Source organism: Ipomoea nil, unplaced genomic scaffold, assembly GCF_001879475.1.
Source record: "Ipomoea nil cultivar Tokyo-kokei standard unplaced genomic scaffold, Asagao_1.1 scaffold1421, whole genome shotgun sequence".
Lineage (NCBI taxonomy): Eukaryota > Viridiplantae > Streptophyta > Magnoliopsida > Solanales > Convolvulaceae > Ipomoea > Ipomoea nil.
Genome location: NW_017617849.1, coordinates 5,378,315 through 5,399,365, shown reverse-complemented (window position 1 = coordinate 5,399,365; position 21,051 = coordinate 5,378,315). Strand labels below are relative to the sequence as shown.

The 21,051-nt window shown below is 33.3% G+C and overlaps 2 protein-coding genes across 2 annotated transcripts; both read right to left on the bottom strand.

Annotated features, from left to right (window-relative positions):
* Nucleotides 1-1,888: 1,888 nt before the first annotated feature.
* LOC109187707 (chromatin remodeling protein EBS-like) lies at nt 1,889-5,364 on the bottom strand. Its single transcript, XM_019337980.1, has 5 exons — nt 4,991-5,364; nt 4,372-4,714; nt 4,188-4,256; nt 3,070-3,211; nt 1,889-2,506 (listed from the first exon to the last, which is right to left on the bottom strand). The coding sequence occupies exons 1-5, from the start codon at nt 5,061-5,063 to the stop codon at nt 2,480-2,482; spliced, it is 654 nt and encodes a 217-aa protein (XP_019193525.1). The 5' UTR covers nt 5,064-5,364; the 3' UTR covers nt 1,889-2,479.
* A 6,907-nt stretch (nt 5,365-12,271) lies between these two features.
* LOC109187414 lies at nt 12,272-13,668 on the bottom strand. The gene is made up of 3 exons (XM_019337599.1): nt 13,453-13,668; nt 13,085-13,149; nt 12,272-12,884 (listed from the first exon to the last, which is right to left on the bottom strand). The coding sequence occupies exons 1-3, from the start codon at nt 13,666-13,668 to the stop codon at nt 12,272-12,274; spliced, it is 894 nt and encodes a 297-aa protein (XP_019193144.1).
* Nucleotides 13,669-21,051: the final 7,383 nt, after the last annotated feature.

Sequence of the window (21,051 nt, the reverse complement as noted above, 5' to 3'; positions counted from 1 at the left end):
CCTTTTTCATCTTTCGTTTTTCCATAATGTTGTGACGCTTTCAGTCCCTGCGTTTAGTGGCTATTATAATTTTGTCATTTATTTCGTTACATGTAAAAAAGAGATTTTAAGTGAACGTAAATCATTTATTGGTGTTGATAACTACTCCCCTTTGACAGAGATGTTTCAAAACAAAGAGATTGAAACAACTATATTACCAAAATATAGAGATAAACATTGCCATTTTCCTGAATTATTATGACCTTTATTTAGGAAGAGAATTGCCAGATGATCCAATCTTGGAAAACTTTTACACAATAGGATTGAAGAAAATGGAAGTTGAACAGCTGAAAAAGACACTTGAGCTCCCTTGAGTTTGATATAGTCCACACATATTTGATGTCAATTCTGAAAGAGAAGCCAAAAGAGAGAAGATAAAGATAATTCAGGTTCATGAATATGGTCAAGGATATCCTTCATTGTTTTACAGTATTAGGGAGGGCAAGCAAGAACAAAAGAATAGATAAGATCAGTTATGAGTCATGGTCCAGTTTCACCAAACAAAAAAAACAGTGATTAATAGCCAATTGGATGCATAGAAGAGACTAATTTATGGCTTTTAATTTGTTGAGAATGAAGAACACTAGATGCAAGGCTAAATGTTAAAACTTATTTTCTTTGCGTATTGCACTTATGTCTGCATTACGCGAGACGTACTATAAAGCAAACGTTTTGAAAATCCTGAAATCAGTCATTGATTATGCTGATCCTGTCATGTACCAGCTGCATTTGACTGGAGTTGTTATGGTAAGCAAATAAATTTACACACATAATAAAATTTACTCAATAGATTGCATAATAATGGGGAATAAAACATGACTTTTTTTGGGGTGTTTGGTAAATAGTCGATAGCTGTTAGTTGATTGAGTGAGTGAATTTGAGTAGTTGATAGCATTAGCTGATTGTAGAAAGATGTTTGGTAAATTAACTGTTAGTTGATAATTGATTACATGCAAAATGATTTTTTAAAAATAAAAATAAAAAATTAATCGAAAAAGCTGCTTTGAACAATTTTTTGAATTTAAGCATTTTGGTGCAATAAGCTATTACAAAAAATTAATTAATTGAACATTAATATTGAATATTTAACCTCAAACAGTTAATACTAATCAAATAAGTCAAAATTAGTTAATAACCTAAGTGTTTGGCTTTTACTTTTTGCATATGTAGGTGTGATTTCTAATGGTCCAATTTTAAGAAACCCCACATGCATAGGGACCACTTTATATTGCGCATGGTAGAAATTCCTCAACAACAACCCCCCCACCCACCCCCCACACTCCCCCCCCCCACCCCCAACCCCAAATTATATATACAGGCATGCTACCAACCAGACAATATGTAAGAGTTGGCTTGGCCTTGTCCCACCTTATTCACTCATTCAATTCGCTGGAGATTACAGGACAGGGAATTTCATATTATATATATGCATTTATTTGCATATAAGTATATAACACTGATACATTATCTAATGGTGTACAACCTTAACTGACAAAAGCTCACAATAAGTTATCCATAATTAACCAATTCAAAAAAAAAAAAAAAAAAAAAAATCAATAAGTCACTCTTACTAAAATCAAACTTATAACTTTATAATAATTACAATATCAATCGTTTGACCAATTTAGCTAAGTTATACCCATATATGTATTTAGTTGATTCTTGAGAATGTGAAGTTCTGGTAGGCAAATGAAGGTATTTGGAAATATGAATAAACCCCTGAAAATCCATTCTGGAATTTAAACCTATTCATTCAAGCATGTTTCTGCTAATCATTAACTTGTCAAATGTAGTGAAATTGATGGGTGTTGGGTGTTGGTCAGATCAAAAAAAAAAAAAAAAAAAAAAAAAAAAAAAAGCTCAAGAATGGCCTGGGACCACCAATGTGATCCACATAATCAAACATGATTTAGATACAAAACACAGAATCTGACCCTGATTATCTCTTGTCCGGGTTTTGTAATTCCTGCTGTCATTACTGTCCTCAATGCCTGCCCTCTTCTCCCTGCAATCTCTATTATGAAGCAGCAAGGCAGCAAGGAGAATGCTGACATTTCCACCATTGGGGCGCCACTGCAACTGCATCCTTTACTGCTAAATATTTATATACAACCAAAAAGAAGAAAAAAAAAAAGAGAGAGACATGTAACAGTTAACTGTCTGCTCCACTTTGTGTTCTGCAATGCAATCTCCAGCTATTCCCTCTTTTAGGTCACAAGAATTAACATTCAATGGGGGAGTATGAACTGGAGTTGTATCCCAGTCTAGTCAAAACACATTTTATAAATTAACAAAGTCGCCATTATAAACTTAGAACAGCCTCTGGCTTGTTGATAAGCCAGTCAGTATCTTCTCGGCACTGTACATGTCCAGAATACAACAATACTCGAGCGAAGCTGGAGAGTAAAATCCTCTGCTCGCTGCTCATTCATTCATTCATTCATCTCTTTCTGCGTTTTGTCTCCACCTACAATTGTATCAATCGAAGGCAGATAAGACACCAAACAACTTTCAATTTTCTTTAGTTTCTAACAACAAAGTCCCAGCACATGCTGACACACATATATAGATACATATTATCTATCTAGTCCCAGAACATGCTGACACCTTGTTTTTAATAGCAAAATCATAGTTATCAATTAGCATCATAACAAGCACCATATATAAGTTAATGATTTATGAGAGAGTGCAACTCAGAAGACATTTTATATAACGACATTGTACAATAATTAGGAGAAGAGGATCATAGAAAAGCAGAATAGAAAACCTTTGTAAGTGTTTCAACCTATCAAGAGAAAATATGATAGCCCTATGTCACATTGCATGGACATCCTCACTTTATCAAACAAAAGCGCACACATCTTCAAGCAAAACACTTGTATAACAAGGAAATTGGCTTTAATTCCCATGTTTCAATTAAAATCCCTACTTCCAGACCCCTAATACTAAGCTGTTAGTACAAAGCTGAACAACTACAACTTCTTAGGAAAAAAAAATGAAACTTTATTATGGTGAAGTATGTACTCTCACCTTATGCTCAATAGATGGTGATCCATGAAATGAGTTCAACGGCCGTTTAGGTTCCTCCTCTTCTGCTGAACAGTCTGAACACAAGAAATGTGCTAATTTTTTTGCTTCCTCAATGGTCATACCCATACAGGAGGGATGAAACCTGAAATGTTTACAATTCTGTTAAACATGAGAAGATAACTGAGCATCGTATTTAGTAAACTGCATAGAACTCTATGATAGTTAAATTCAGAGAGCTCTATGATACCATAGCTTTTTTAGGTATGAGAAACCTTGAAGAGAGTGATCCTGTTGCCATCTATAGCAATCAAACCTAAGTGCATATAAAGTATGGAGTCCTCTAATTAGCTCATACTCCCTTTCTCTAGATTTTTGGATAGTCCTGGTTAGGTTTAATGGTTAACCTCCATTCTTCTCCAGAATGGATTAGCTCACATTTCCTCCTTAGTACATTCCAAAAATGTTGTCTAATTTCCTAAAATAAACACCAAAAACAATTCTACTATCCTACATTAACCTTCTCACTTCATCTTTACCCAAGTGTAACTAGAAGTCAAAAACTTATCTAGGGCTTTATGGGCAAGAGGAAAATTATAAACTTTTATCCACTATTCTTAAAATGAGTGTATACACTATACTAGACCTTTTTTCAGGGACAGGGGGTATATTCTTTTAATGCTGGGCGAAAATTGAAGAACAATTAATTTCTAATTGTGGTCTTGAACCACAAAGAAGTGTTTCAAGGAGAATTTCATTCAGATAACTGACTTCTTGAAGTAATCAGTGTGCACTTATTGCAGAAAATTGTTGGTTAAGTGAAGAAACAATGAAAAACAAACAGAGATAAACCATGTATGGCACTTCAATCTTAATGACCTTTATGCCAATGGAAGCTTCTTTAGTGTTTATTGACCAAATTAATTTTGTTCTAAAACAGGATATATAAGATGACACTATGCAATTCCCTTCCCTCTTTCCTCTCAAATGCAGCAAATATCTAGCCACCCAAATCAGTTCTCCCCACACAAACCATAATACCATCAGTAAAAGGAAAGGTACATAAAGTTGCTGCATTGAAATGTAAAGATAGAGATGAAAACGGAAAACAATGTTCTCACCAGTCCTTGCATCCTTCGCATTGTACCATGAGATCATCAGGATTATAAGGCATCTCACACTTGCAATATCTTTAGAAAGATGAGAGTAGTCACTAGTCAGCAGAGTAGCATTGCCTCAAATTTCCACTTAACACAACAGTTTTTTTTAAAAATAAGTTCTCTAGCAGCGGGATGAGAAACTCACACAGCTACGCGATCCGGAGTGAACCCTCCCGTAGCAGCTTTGTACTCAAATCTACAGAAGTAATCCTCAGGGCCCACATTCTCCAGCTTGGTATAGTTCTTGAAAGAATGCACAATGCACTTGTCCTCAATTGTGTGTGCACTCTGAATATCATAGTGGTCTGACAGAAATAGCTCCTTGGCTCCATGAAACTGCCTGCGGCCACCCATGGACTCCTCTGGGCGGTAGTACCACCTCACTCGCACCTTCACATTATTCCGGTGGTCGGCCTCGATCTTCTCGACTCTAGCAACATATGGGGGCTTATCTGAATCTGATGGCCTCATTAATACACAATCCCCAGCTGAAAAAGAAACACATACTTTTACCCCTTAATAATCCTCAAAATAAAAGAAGAAATAAAATTCAATCCACCGATAGAAATGAAAAGCAATCCAAAATCAACTAAATAGGCTAAGAAATCGATACATAGCTCAAAAAATATACATTCTACATGTTCGCCCAAATTTTAGTCATATCAATACATCTATATAACAAAAAGCATAGAGCTTTAAGATGAAAATCGAAAATTTAGCTCATCTGAGAGAGTTAAGAGTAGAGAAGTATGTTGATTGTTTACGTCTGACAACTTTATTGGTGCCTTTGATGGTGTAAGAGTCGAGGTCCTTCTTCCCCGGTTTCGTCTTCGCCATCACCAGCTCCTGTTTAAGCTCAGTCCGAACTCAAAAGAAAAAGGCTAAAAAAGGCTCAAGAGTATACAGAGGAGAAAGAGAGTGCGTTCTGGATATTTGTAGAGAGAGAAAGCAATCAGGTGAGATATGATTGTTACAGTAGAAAATGGAAATGAAGTAGTCGGAAGTAGACAGGCAGAAACCCTAGATGCTGGTTAATCGGGAAGAGCATCTGGAAAGATAGAGAGATATAGAGAGAGAGAGAGAGAAGGCGTTGGAGAAGGGCCGGAAAGGCCGGGTTCTATTCCAATGCGGACTATAACTTTTCGGACGCATATGCATCCCTTTTGGATCGCCTCTCGAATGATTTTTTTTAAAGGTCAAATAAGGACTTCAATTTTGCACAAAGTGTCATTAGACTTAATTTTTTTGAAAAGTATAATACTCTTAACATATTAAAATTAATCAAATAAATCTAGTTTACCTATAAACATGATGTTGTTGACCACCACTAACTGTCGTTAACTGTCACGATTAGAGAAAAAATTGGCGACCAACAAACGGTCGACGGTCACATTATTTGAAAAAGACGACCTAGTTGTTGGTCGCCATCTCAGTCTTCTCCCATTAGAAGGCAAGCAACTGGCGACCGTTCAAAGTCACTGGTTGCTGGTATTAATTCTCACAGCATCGCCGAAGTAGTTTAGAGTGTTGCAGGAATCTAATGACATGCTATTATAAGTCATTGAAAGCTAGGTTTTTGAGTTTCAATGCATCAAATATAATGTTTACGAACTAAATTGCACTTCGAGTACCGTTTATGTACCTAATTGACTCTCTTCGCCGGAAAATTTTAATAATTAAAATAATAAGGGTATTTTGGTCGTTTCACGCCTCTTTTCTTCTTCTCCGGCTAGTCCATCCCTTTCTCTCCCGTTTTCGGTGTTCTTTCTCCTTGTAAACCCTATCTTTAATATCATTAAGCCTCCTTTCCACATCATCTTAGTTCATTTCATTTGTCGGAAACAGGAGAGGAAGAGATGGACTCGCCTGGGAAGAAGAAAAGAGACGTGAAATGATCAAAATATCTTCACTATTTTAACAATTAAAATTTTCTGGCAAAATTTGGCCGGTAATTTGACAGGAGTGACCAAAATTGACAAAAATTACACAGTTAAGATACTAAATTGACACTTTTAAAAGTCAGGAATTTAAATTAACAAGACCCCTATAATCATAGGATCAAAATTGAAATTTCCTCTATTATGTTTTTAAAATTTATGTAAGGTTACACTTCAATTCTGAGTACTTCCACTACTTCTGTGTTTAAAACTTGGTAGATGAGATTTTTTATTTTTTTTAATAATGTGCTTGTTATTATTTGATGTGATACAACATTATCGAAAAGATGTTTAAAAAAAAAAACTATTAAAATGTCAAGAACACCAATAATATCTTAATTACCTACTTGATATGTAGCTCGATAAATGTCAAGAGCCGCTGCAGTAGGTGTTGTGGTATGGGATTCCATTGGAGACTGAATTGGTGGTTTATCTATGGGAGTAAGATTGGATTAGAAATTAGTCTCAGAAAATTAGGCAATATATCATAAATATTAAGTTGACAAAGTATTTTTGTTCACGCGAAATTCGAAAGTAATTGACATATAGTCGTTATTAAATTAAGAATTCATTAGATTGAAGCGGTCTCAGTTTCTATCTAATAGAAGCAATTGGAGGAATTATTCAATGACATTCAATGTGCTAAATAAAATGACTATTTTATTTATAAACTAGAAACTATGGTGTTCGTTTTATTTTATAAATAAGTGCACCCAACCTTAAGAGCTTTCACCGTGTCTGTCTTAGAGACTTGAAGGAGATGTTTTTTTTTTTTTCTTGAAAATATATTTTTAAAAATTCATCAAAAATGTTAATAATGTCAATAACAATTTACTTGATATGTAACTCGATGAGTGGCGAGTTGTTGCAGTAGATGGTGCGGTAAGGGATTACATTGGGAAGTGAATTTGTCGTTTATCTATGGCCATAAGATCTGACTAGAAATCAATCTTAAAACTTTATGCAATATATGATGGATTTTTGCTAAGTTGGCAAAGTAGTTTTGTTTGTGTGGAACTCAAGGGTAATTCAAATGCATCCACTATCAGGACAAGAATTCATTATGGCCCTGTTTGGTAAAAAAATTGGCCTATAGGTCAATTTTGACTTATTTGACCACTATTAATTGTTTGATTTAGTTAAAATATCAATATAAATATTTGGTTAATTAGCTTTTTGCAACTCCAAAAGGCTAAAATTAAAAAAGCTACTCCTAGCAACTTTTTCGATTAGCTTTTTGAGAAAAGAAATTATACCAAACAGCTAATTTACCAAACACTTTTCTACAATCAGCTAATGTTATCAACTATTTATACCCTCTAATTAACACAATCAGCTAACAGCAAACAGCTATCAGCTAACAGCCATTTTACCAAACAGGGCCATATATCTAAGAGGTCTCAACTTCCATCTAATAGAAACGATTAGAGAATTTATTCATGAAATAATTATCAAAAAGGCCACTCAATTACATACTAAATTAAAATTAGGTCATTAAACTAAAATAAATAAATAAAAACAATTGGGTCACTGAACAACACAAACTCTTGCAATTCAATAAAAAAATGACATGATGCAAACCAAGTCCTAAACCACCAGCATATGCTAGGAATAATACTAGTGGTACGTGGAATACATTATTAATTTTGGGTGGTTGAAGTGAGTCAAAGTTCCTTTCAAAAAAAACCCAACAGGCCACCCCTCCCCTCCACTAAACCCGAACACCTCTTTGAAATCTATATATGTCACCGTAGCTTTATTCCGCCCTAGCAAAACGCAGACAAATTATAAGAACTCATTTAAAGCAGAAATTTTCCGGGTATGGTGGCGGCGGCTCATAGGTGGCCGTGGGGGATACATGCAGCGTCAGAATAATTATATTAGATGGGTAATATCTGTGATTTGTTAAATAAAAGACCAAATAAACAACAATAATTATATAAATAGATATTTTTATACTTATATCTTTTTTATTACAAAAAAATAGCCCAAATAAAATAAAATAAAAGGAAGTGGGGTTCAAACCAGGGTGGTGCTTGATTACAAAATGCCGATCTGGTCTTTTTCGGTTTTCACTCCGCCCCTCCTGTCCATCTCGATCTTCACTGTGATGATAGACTGATAGTGACGGTAACGAGGAAGCTGGGCGAGGTTCCAAACCCATACCACCACTGCTTTTTTTTTTTTTTTATCAGAGGCATCATTTCTAATTCTACTCACACTCATGATAGGATTAAGATTCATAAATCTTAGGAGGTAGATTTGGTAGGTTTTTAAGATTCATAAATCTTAGGAGGTAGATTTGGTAGGTTTTTTTTTTTAGTGGTCAGAGAAATCTGTAATTACTTAAATTGTGAACGGTTCAAAATTTTAAATTAATAGGGCAATAGGTCACACTCAAGACAGATCTATGGTGGGAACGATTGTTCCCTCTCTCCCGCTCTATGCTTATGTATAGAGGCTCCTTGTGTATTATATATAAAATAAATGCTTACACATAAGTAAGTATTACTGATGTAAATTACTCAAAAATGAACTGAGTCGTTAGCTTAGGTGGTTCGTTTTAATCTTTCACCCCACTGAAAACAATTTATGATTTCGCTATTGGCTATACCAATTTATCTAACCTATCAATTCAACTTGATTTGCGTTGCCCTCATTAGATCTGATAGTTTGATTTGATCTGAAATCATACCACATACACTATTCCTGGATTGATTATGGTAGACTAACATGGCTGATTTAATTTGTACAACACTCCAAAAAGTGATGCTATAAAATTTAAAAATTAAAGCTTCAGAAATCAAGAATCAGATTGGAAGTAGCTAATTCCTGAGCTGTTAGTCCTGTTACCACTAGTTCAGGCCAAAACCAAAACTGGACCTCCGACTAATTAAAATATTTACACCCAACAAATATCAAAGTCCCATTCCAAATAGTCCACATCACTGAAATCCCCAATCAAACGCACCATGAAATACTAACTAGGAAAAATGATATTTTTATCCTTCAATTATAACTATAATGTAATTTATTTTTTTCCGAGTATTATTGACTCCATTTGAATGTAATTTTACTTCTTTAGTTATTCATAATTCATAGTGTAGATTTATTATCAAAGTGACAGATTCCATTCTTAAGCGATTAAATTTAGAACTTTGTTAAATTGTGTCAAGACAGGTCATGACCCCCAGTTCTCTTCATATATAAGTTTTAGATGTAATTGAAAATGAAATTTTGAAAGAAATTGATATAAAGAATATGGTCAATGATTTGTATCTAAATATACATGAAAAATGTCACTTTAACGTTAAATTTTGACATGTATTTTTATTTATTGAATATTTTATGCATTATGTTTTGACAAAAGTTAAAAAAAAAAAAACAAATATTACATTTTTATTTTATATTTACACTTATATAATAAAAAGTGCTTAAATTCAACAATTAAACATGATCATTATTTTTTTAGGATCGGCCTTGAGTGGCAAGACAAATCCATTAATTTGGTAACAATTTATATTATAGACATAACTGAGAAACTAAAAGTGTTATTACCCCTATTATATTAACTATAATTATCTAATAAAAAAATAGGATCACAATAATTATTAACTCATCAAAAGATTAGGCTAGATTCAACGTGTATTATTATTGATTTTAATTACAAATTTGTAAAATGGAGATGGCAGAGCCCTGTTGTGTCCTTTTTGCCCTCATATACTCCAAATTAAAGACAATATAGTCCTTTGGAAAAAATTGAAAAGTTAGGAGAAAAAGAAAAGTGAAAGTGTTTAGATCAAAACGGGAAAGGCTCTTTTCCTATTTATAGTCAATGGGAGGAAAAGATGTTGAACCAGGAATCGGAAGTGATTCCTTAATTAATTTAACCTCCATACATTAATTATAAAACATTGTATTACCAAAAATGTGATCCTTCGACCACATACATATGTTGCATGTAACTGCCGACACGGCCACGCCGCTAAATCACACTCAACTTTTGGTTCCATTTTTAATGGGTTAAGGGTCAAATTAATTACTAAAAAAATTAATTCAGGCATAAAAAGTTTAGTAACAAGTTAATGTTGAATTCGCACTAATTTAGCTTCCATGTCAGTTATATCGTGTATCTAGCACAATACACATAATTTGACTTCATAATGTATAGAATTCATGTTCATAATGTACATAATTTTTATGTTCATAATACACATACACATAAACATGATATAATGAACATGAATTCTGTGTATTATGTTAAGTGTTTATGTGTCTTCATCATTATATTGTGTTCATGTGTATGTGTATTATGAACATAAATTCGTACATTATGAACATGAATTCTGTACAATATGAAATCAAATTTTGTGTATTGGATCTGGGTCCACAGTGGAATATAAATTGCCCTAATTTGGAGATCATTTGTTCTTCTAAAAAATATCAACAATACATTTGAAAAAAGAAATTAAAAATTTTAAAAACACTTACACACTTCTTGTGAAATTTGGGCTCCTTCTCCCGACAAGCAAAAAAAAAAAAAAAAAAAAAAAAAAAAAGAGGTCAAAATTTAGCCACAGTGTTATCTAACCCTGCGAGAGTAACTGCCCCCCGCATCCGCCTTGATTAACTCATCAAGCCCCTCGGGATGTCTTCAAGAATATTTGTGCCCTAGTTACCTAATTACCCCATATTAGCCAGCCAACCAGTGCAGCTATTTCCTTCTCTAACAACATGTTGGAGCACAATGCCATGAAAACCCGCGATATGGAAACGCAATCCATGATTAAGTTGGATCTTAACCCCCCCTCCCCCCCCCCCCCATTATCCTTATTGTTAATGATTTTGACCACGGCCTCCGCGTCCAGCTCCACTTCCACCCTCGCATAACCTAAATCCGTCAGGAGCCATAGAGGTTCTTGTCCATAAAGTTGGACAAAAGATATGTTATATTAAGCGCTTATTATTATACTAAAAGTTATAACTAGTAGCGAATACATAATTTGAATTTTCATGCTTGTATAACAATTAGTGTCACATTTCAATGATAAGATGATGAATTCACTATCTCCAAACCTCTGCCTAATAGTATCCATGGTGGTCTTCATCTAAAATGTGGACCATCATTGTGATTGATAGACAAAATAGTACAATTTTCATCTAAAAGTATTATATTTTTCATCAAAAGTATCATTTTTTCCCACATAAGTAGTACATTTTACTCAAAAGTGACAATAAATTAATTTATCTAGGATTAGTATAGCTTTTTTTTCCTCCTAAATAAATTATTCAACCCCTAAGTATTACATTTTGATTTAAAAGTATCCATTTTTCTCAAAAGTATTACACTTCCTCTTATAAGTAATAAACACTTTATTGCTAATATTATATATTTTTTTCAATATAAATATTACGTAGTACATTTCTATCTTGATTTGACTCATCTCACAAAAGACTCACCATTTATTTTATTAGCCAAGACGTTAAGAGAATTCAAGACTTTTTTAATATTAATATACTTAAACATGGGTGAAATTATATTTAGAATTAAAAATTAACGAATTTTTTTTACATATACTGAATTTTTAAAAAATGTGTATTTTTAATTCTAAAAAAAAAAAAAAAAAAAAAAAACCTGCTCCAAGGCTCCACCACCAATTCCAAAAATGAAATATCCGGTACGATTTAAGAATTTACGTGGAATAATCCGGTTTTAAGTAATCGAGCGAGGAAATTACAAAAATGGCCCTCATCCCATTACAGTATTGCACGTAATACCCCCCATATAATTTGTCCAGTGAGTCAGTGACCCTTTCTGAAAAGCTATTCTTACCCACAGCAGCACTTAACATGTTCACACAACCAACCCTAAAAAAAAATATGATTATTATGCAGCCATGTATGTGTATATATGCATATATATATTTGCCATCTACTGAGCTAATTATGTTCCTTAATCACAGTATTCGGAAAAATTAAGGATTTGAAATTCAATGTATCATGCAAATGTCTGACACGAGACGGCATTACAGTTTACAAGACAATAGACAATATTAGCAAAGATTGAAATTAGAGATAATAATGGGAAAATTAAGCTAATGTGTGTTCTTACATGAGTGATTTCAAGGACCTTGCTTTAATTGGTTTGCGGGCTTTCTTCCTTTTGCCGTCATCGAACTCGTCTTCTTCATCGTCGTCCTCGTATTCGTCTTCCACATAGTCGAATTCCCGGTCATCCATTTCCGAAGCGGAGGAGCTTGCTCCGTTGTTGGCTTGATCATGCTCGGAGGCGGCGCTGCTGGTTGTGCCGCTTGCTCTCCCGGGGCCTCTCTTCTTGCCCCAGAGCGGGCCGAAGCCGGTGTAGTAGTATAATTCGTACGGATTGGTGGATACCGAGGGCTTCTTCGGCCGGGTGCGGCGGCAGCGGGAGTCGTCCGCCGGAGGCGGAGGCGTCTGTTTCTCGGATTTCTTCGCGGCCGCCGTCTTGGTAGGGTGAGCCAAGTTGTTGTAGTGCTTGAGCTGCTCTAAGTGGTGGTCGCAGAAGGCGTGGCCGTCTTTGGCCTCTCTCTTGCATTGCCACGCCTTCCCGTCCGTCTTGCAGCACAAAATCGCGGCTTCCTCCGCCTCTGCTGCCGCGCCCTCTTCCGCGGGGGAATAGCCGGCCGCGGCGGCGATACGGTTGGAGTAATCCCATCCCGGCGAGAGCATCGCGGAATCGGGGCTGAGAAAAATCCGGCAATAGAGCATTACAGTGCAGGCTAAATGTCGTATAATCGAGAAATTACGATAAACCGTAAAGAAATAAATCGGAAATGGATCTCGATAGTAAAACCCTAAATATCGTCTGAGAACCAGAAAAAAAAAAATGTGGAAAAGAAGGGACGAAATAAATGAAATTGATTCAACGCCGCCGGAACTAACCTCTGAACAGCTTCATTAGAATCGTTAAAACTCCCATTTGGGGGGTAGCTTTCGCATCCGTCGAACTGCAAGCAGAAATTTATGGATGAAAACACGAAGAGAAAAATGAAAATAATAAGCGCTATAAATGGGAAAATAGGGCAAAACAGAGAAAACAAATGATAGGAATCGAGTAAAAAGGAAGGAAACCACGACGGAAACGGCGAGATTTGGTGGCCTTCCTGAACCCTAAAGAGAGGTTTCCAGAATACCCTAAAGAAGATAAACCAAACCACACCAAACAACAAAGAAAAAAATAAAGCAAAAACCACGAAATGTCCAGTGGCGGATCTGCAAAAAGCAGGAAGAGAAGAGATTGATTGGCTAACCAGAAAGCTATGCGGCGGCGGCGGCGGCGGTTGCGCAGGAGGAGGAGGAAGCAACTTCGACGACGAGCCTTCCTCTTGCTCTTCTGGAGGAAAGGTGATGACGTCCCACGGCGACTGATTGAGCTGGCAGATATGAGCGTGAAGGAGGGCTCCAGCCTCCAAGGACGAGGCGGCGTACGTGAGAGGTGACACCTTCGCATGCTTCCTTATTCTCATGGCGGAAACCTCACTTTTTTTTTTTTTTTTTCTTTTTTCTTTCGTTTGGTAGAGAGAAAGAGTTGAGTTCAGATAGAGATAGAGAGAGAAAGAGAGGTGTACTTTGCGAGTGTGAGTAGATCCAAACCACCTTTTTTTATTTTCTTTCTGCCTATTTATATACTTATATTAATCTTTTTTTTTTATTATTATTTTTTAAAATCTATGTTGGCTGAACAGGGTTAAATCTCTGGATAAACTTTACTGTGCTGCTAGGATATCAACCGGGAGTTATTAACCTTTGTCTTGCACTCCTGCCCACCCTTCATACGTTTGTGACTTGTGAACACAATAAATTAATAAATAAAAATGTTAACTATTTACTTCTCCCGAATTTATTTCTCAATGTGACAAAATACATATACATCTTCATATTTTAACTTAAAGTAAATATAAATATCTTGATTCTTGACTGTTATAGTTTTATATCATTCTCTATAATTTTTTATATAATTAAAAAAATAAGCTTGACCTTAATTGATGCGTTTCATGTCTATACTTGAGAGTGTTTTAGTTAATATGACAAATATGTACTATTAGACTAACTTGTGTGGTCAGGTTAATATCTTTCGAATTAGTTTATAATCTAGATAAGGGCTAAGATATTGTGACCATGCTAACTTTACATGTTTTGTTTTAAGTTTTTAGATGTACGTGAAGAGATTAACTACTTTACTCTAACACATAGTAAATAAGGTAAATCCAACTTTCAGTCAAGTTAGTAAGTCGGTTGACTTGGTAATTATAAAGTATTAAGTTTTATTTTTATAAGAGCCACCTACTCAAGTTGATTTAATCTGGAGTCCACCTTAAAATAATTTGTATCAACCAAATATACAGTAGCAAATTTTATTAAAAGTGTAATAATATACAGGAGATTTTAAAAAGAAGAAAAAAAAACGGGAATATTTATAATTTTCGAAAGTGTAATAGGGCACTGTTTTTATTATCCATTGAAATAAAATAAATTAAAAAATAAAAAGGTAATGTTTTGTGGGGCTTTGATATCACTAGCTAGCTCATAGCATCGCAGGACGGCAGGAGTATCTCAGCAACGAAATGTGGTTGCGTGGGGGCCAGTGAGATGACATTTGTATATTTGGCCCACACTTTGAAGTTTTTTTGACTCTCTCATTTGTTTCTACAACGAACTATTTCTTTTTCTTTTTATTTTTTTTAAGTAACAACTACGGAGTAACTATTTCTGAATAGGAAAATTGGAAAATGATATATATATATATATATATATATATATATATATATATATATATATATATATATATATATATATATATATATATATATATATATATATATATATACTCCTCTTCTCCCAAATATATATGTACTCCGTATATATATATGGAGTACAAGAGGGTAATTTTTTTTATTTTTTTTAAATGTGTGGTGATTTTATTGATATAAGAAAAAGATATATAGTCATAAAAAAATTGTAATTTTTTTTTTTTGGATAATCAAAACATGTTATGTAAGTATATATTAAAAATTAGAAGTACATGTACTATTATTCTATTGAATGTGTGTGTTTGTGCGCGCGCGTGTGCGTCTATATGTGTGTGTGTTCATATGATAACCTATATTAACATGTAAACTTGATAATCAATTTGCGTCTTTTATTTAGATTAGTGGATAGTGCATGTCATCTATAACATAATGCACACACGTTGTACACCTCGTTCTGGGTTGACTTTTTGTGTGCACCATGTCTGGCCCATTGGATGATGCAACATCAAAGATGTGCATAAGTTCTCAAGTTCACACAATAAGGTAGGTTCTCACCTGAACATGCACACACATATATATATGACGCACCAAATGCAAACAGGTTTCTAAGTGATTAAGTGCAAATTCAAAAGTACACCAAACAAACAAAATATACAATATGTAGGTAAATGTGTAACTCAAAAACAAAAAAGTATACTTTTAGAGTTTTTGAAGTTTACTTTGCATAGCATAATGTGAACTTTTGTAGTTCACAACTGGATGCACTTTTGTAATGCACATATATGGCCAAACCACATGAAAAGATTGAATTCAACTTATTAACTAGTTTAACTTATGATCTTATAAATTTATATGCTTCTCTCTATTTTTTTAAAATTGATTCTTAACACTCCCGCTCATATAGGCAATTTGGCTATCTTGAATCTAACTGATTGACCACTTGCAATTGGATGGACCTCCCTTAAAACGGAATTATAAAGCTTTGAATCTTAACATTAATTTGATAAAAAAAAAAAAAATTGCTAGAATTTATCAACAAGTTGGAACTGAGAATATTTGAAAGGTGTTTTCGACTGTTTGTGTCTATTCCAAATTCTCATTATATTAAAAAGAAATTGTGAAAATACTTGTAGTTTGTAGTTTTCATCTCCCAAAAGGCTGAATCTGCAACGTTAAAGGACCTCCCCCTCCCCCCACCCCACTCCGCCCCGACAGAGTATTTGGGAGGATGTAAATCACCCATAATTATGCTGTGCATCCGTATGCACCATGCATGGTGCATACGGATGCAAAAACGACGTCGTTTTATTAAAAACGCGCGTCCCCCCTTAAAAAAAAAATTTAGGTTCGATTCCCAGCAACAACATATGAACTAAAATTTCAGAATTGATGAACTATAATTCCATAATTGATGAACTATAATTCCAGAATCTATGAACTAAAATTCCAGAATTTAATCTATGAACTAAAATTCCAGAATTTAATCTATGAACTAAAAATTCCAGAATGAATGAACTAAAATTCCAGAATCTATGAACTAAAATTTCAGAATCGATGAACTACAATTCCAGAATCGATGAAGTATAATTCCAGAATCAATGAACTAAAATTTCATAATCTATGAACTAAAATTCCATAATGAATGAACAACATAATGCTGTTGCTGGGAAGCGAACCTGAATTTGTTTTTAAAGGGAGACGTGCGTTTTTAATAAAACGACGTCGTTTTTGCATCCGTATGCACCATGCATGGTGCATACGGATGCACAGCATAACTACTCGTAAATCACGGTAACTCAATGAGTTCCGCGGATAGGGTCAAATGCCGGTATGCACAAGAAATCTGCCCACTTGTAGTTTGTAGTTTGTAGTTTTCTTCCACTTCCTTTTGGTGTTGTACTCAAAACAATGTAAACTCGTTTGTTTGTTTTTTTTTTTTTTTTTTGAATTTCTGAGTATAATATTGCATGCATGTGGGAGAGAATTTACATACCTATATAAATAAAAATGCCCAGCATTCCTTGCAGAGAAAAAAAAAAAAAAAAGCCCAGCATTTTGATGAATATAATTTTGGCGACTTCTTACCAGATTAGTGGTCAGAGGGACCAATAGAGACAAAATAATAAATAAATAAATAAATAAATAAATAAATAATGACAATAATTACGTATCAAGGTGGAATTTTGATGGTAGAAATATTGAATCTTTAGACTAAAAATAATTGAGAAAGTACGTATAAAACAAAATCTACTTTGTAAAGAATTATGAGTTTTCTTTTTTAAATGATAAAAATAAAACTTGAAGGAAAAAAATTATGAGTACAAATATTTTGAGATTAAAAGTAAGAAAAAAAATAGTTAATTCAATAATTTTTTGTTATAGATTTATAGGTGACATTTCACATTTAATCCCTTATTTTCAGGACATCTCTGATTGGTCCTAAGATTATCGTGGCATGACCATTTTTATCATCCATCAACAAACATATTTAAATGACGTTAAATATGAGGGCATTTTAGTCTATTAAATTATACGTGTTAAATTTTTTTTTGGTCATAAATTTATGTGTCATTCCACTGCTACGGAGCCTCAGGTTGTGAATGGTTTACTGCATAGGCGCGAATTGCAATTGAAGAAAACATGCAACTTAGTCGTTAATTAGATATATATATATATAGTGGGTCAACCCAGTTTGTAAAAAAAAAAAAAAAAAAAAAAAAAAAAAAAAACTTAAATGCTCTCGTATTTAACATCATTTAAATATGTTTGTTGAATGAGGACCAAAATGGTCATGTCACAATAATATTGGGACCAATAAGGATGCTTTGATTAAAAAAAAAAAATACTAAAAGTAGAATGTCACCTATAAATCTATGACAACAAATGGAATTAACTAAAAAAAAAAAAAAAGGAAGGAAGGAATAAGGGCAAAATAAGTCATCAAATTACACACGAAACTACACTCATCAAACTATTAAAAAAAATTGTAATTGGATCATTGAACAACACAAATTCACACAATTAAACCTAAAATCAGTAATAGGGTTACGTGATGGTTACCGAATTTAAAAACATTTTATAAATATTATTGTAATAATTTTAAATTAAATAATTATTATAAAAAAAAAACCCAACCCTACCTTGCCTTCGTCTCTGCCGAAGACAAAGAACCAACCTTCATCTCCATGGCTAGAGACGAAGATACCTTCATCTCTATGGCCGGAGACGAAGATACCTTCTTCGTCTCTGGCTGTGAGACGAAGATCGAAGGCATATGAGGGGGTGGGATTTATTTATTTATTTATTTAAATTTAGTAAAATATTATTTTTTAAAAAATGTTTTTAAATTTGGTAACGGCCAAGTCAACCTATTACCAAGTAAATATCATGTCATTTAATTTTATGTTCAATTGCATGAATTAGCTCTCTTTTTTTTTTTTTTTAGGAATCTAATTGTAATTTTTGTGAGTTTGATGACTTAATTACATTTTTGTGTGTTTGATGACCCAATTATATTAAAAATAAAAATAAAAAACCACCGCTACATCGCCTTCATCTCCGTCGGAGACGAAGGCATATGAGAGGGGTGGGATGTTTTTTTATTTTAAATAATTATTTTATTTAAAATTATTAAAATACTATTTTAAAAAATATGTTTAAATCCGATAATCGCCAAATAAACCTATTACTAAGTAAATAGGTCATTTTAGGTTGAATTGCATGAATTTGCGTTGTTTATGGATTTAATTGTAATTTTTGTGAGTTTGATGACCCAATTACAGTTTGATGTGTAATCGAATGACCTATTTAACCCTTATCCCAAAAAAATGATATGGTGCATTAAAAACACAGTGCAACTAATAAAAAACAAGTTGGAGGTAAAAATGAGTATTGTGTTGTGCTAATGAATAAAGATTTTCCCTGAGAATTTTCTTTATATATATGATCAAGTGGAAGTGTGGAACAAGTCTTACTGTAAAATTCATGGATTAATGTTACACAGTCATCGATATGGGATGATCAACGACTCTTAAGTAAAAAAAAAATGATAAAAATACAACGACATTTTAGTACATATTTTAAACTTGTTATCATTAAAAAAGTGGAATGAACAAAAGTACAAAACACAATGCATCCCATTATATATAGATGTACACTTAGCATATGTGACTCTTAGCATAAAATGAACTCAAAACGATTACATTTTTACATATCATTATTATATGCACTTTGTAGTATTGCTGGGTACACTTTCTGCATTTTATTAGTCATACTACTTTATTGTATTACTCGGTGCACATTATATATCATTAAATGCATTTCGTAGTTTATAATTTTACCAAAATGTCAAAATGATTTTTCCATTACTCTTGAGTTGTAGATTATCTCAAGAAGAAAAGTTGCGAGTTAATATCTAAGTTAGTCAACTATAATGATTTTTCTCGATTTAGTTTTAAATATATATATTTTTTGGGTGCTTAATTGGATCCTTGACTTTGATGATTTTATCTAATTGAGTCATCAACTGTTAGAATCAATAACTAAATTGAAAAAAATAACCATAGTCAAATACTAAATTGGGTATTAACCACTATAGTCGATGATTAATTTAGATAAAACTACTATAGTAAAAACCAAATTGTGTATTAATAGAGGAGAAATTACCATGCTACAATTCCAGATGAGTGAGATGACTCAAATAGTTAAAACTTTCAAAGTAGGGGACCCAATTAAATACCTTTAGGACTAAATAGAAAAGATAATCACTATAATTGAAAACTAAATTGGGCATTAACTTCTTAATAATCTAAATTTGACTTTCATCATCATTTCTATTTAAATGTTCTAAAAATATATCAAAATATTTTGTAAGCATTTATACTCTAATTATAACTAAGAACCAGTCTCAGTTCATTATTGCGTTGTAAATAGCTTTAAAAGGTAAACACAGAGAGGTAAACAATACTAGAAAGATTATGTGCAATGAGCTTGATCAAAAAATTAAAGTTTTGACAAGAATAAAACTCATGACTTTTAGGTACGAGTTGACAATCATGTTTTACAAGTGAAAATATATTATTTTGACAGTATAAGTATCACTTTTTATATGGCAAAAAGAATGAATGGTTGAGGTATAATTGTATAAACCATGCATCAAAAAAGAAAATGCTAACAAATGGATTACATTCGAATTCCAACTTCTGAGTTCTGACTTTGTACATCATAGTCTTACCCGAATTGTTGAATTAATAAATTAAAATGTTTTTAAGATAAAAATTGTCTTTATTAAATATTTAATTAATAATGTGACATGTTCCCTTCAAAACAACAACAATTATACTAATGATGTGATTCATTAACTGCTTGTAAATTTATCCAATTAATCACAAATTGGTCAAACTGTTAACTTCATAGTCACTCAGTCTTCATTATTGATCGTTCTTCACATTTGTCATCAAGATGGCATCATTTCAGTGTCCATAGCTATATGCTTGGAGATTTTACAAAAAACCTTTAACACAAGAATGATGATTAATCTTGTATGCTCCTCATAGGAAAAAGATCTTTGCATTTTTCTAATTCTCATCAGGAAAATGAATGTTTTAGCAGCCATGGGCTCTTATACATACAGTGCCCCTCTCTTACACTTCCAATAGAGAGAAAATTCTTATAATGCACTATATATGTGAAGTAATCACGTACACATTCTAATTTAGGCTTCCAACAAATTATAAGCTTGAAGTGGATGGGGACCATGAAATCATCTCTCCTAGACCTATAGGCTATCATGTGCATGAATCACTTAACAAAATACATTATCATGTACATAGGAAACACAAAAAGTATCCCTCCTTATCCATGTTACTTCAATTATATTGTAAATACACCACATCCACTTTGACCCTTTCATGTTTTTGTTTTTGTTTTTTTTTTAATATTTATTAATATATTATGTTTCTCAACACTAATCCTAAACTTCCATAACTCCACCCTAAAAGTAAATCATGAGTCATTCCGTCAATTTTAATATTTTCACCCTTGCTAGTATATCAGTCAAGGTCTTTCAATGACACCAGGTTCCTAGTTAGATTCCAACCC

What these genes read in the sequence shown, in the direction of transcription:
- LOC109187707 (XM_019337980.1), bottom strand. Translation starts at nt 5,063, where the DNA reads ATGGCGAAGACGAAACCGGGGAAGAAGGACCTCGACTCTTACACCATC. An exon ending in CACCAATAAAGTTGTCAGAC is followed by an intron (nt 4,715 to 4,990) that starts GTAAACAATCAA and finishes TTTCTTTTTCAG; the next exon opens with CTGGGGATTGTGTATTAATG. An exon ending in ACTCCGGATCGCGTAGCTGT is followed by an intron (nt 4,257 to 4,371) that starts GTGAGTTTCTCA and finishes ATCTTTCTAAAG; the next exon opens with ATATTGCAAGTGTGAGATGC.
- LOC109187414 (XM_019337599.1), bottom strand. Translation starts at nt 13,668, where the DNA reads ATGAGAATAAGGAAGCATGCGAAGGTGTCACCTCTCACGTACGCCGCC. An exon ending in CGCCGCCGCATAGCTTTCTG is followed by an intron (nt 13,150 to 13,452) that starts GTTAGCCAATCA and finishes TTCTGCTTGCAG; the next exon opens with TTCGACGGATGCGAAAGCTA. An exon ending in TCTAATGAAGCTGTTCAGAG is followed by an intron (nt 12,885 to 13,084) that starts GTTAGTTCCGGC and finishes GATTTTTCTCAG; the next exon opens with CCCCGATTCCGCGATGCTCT.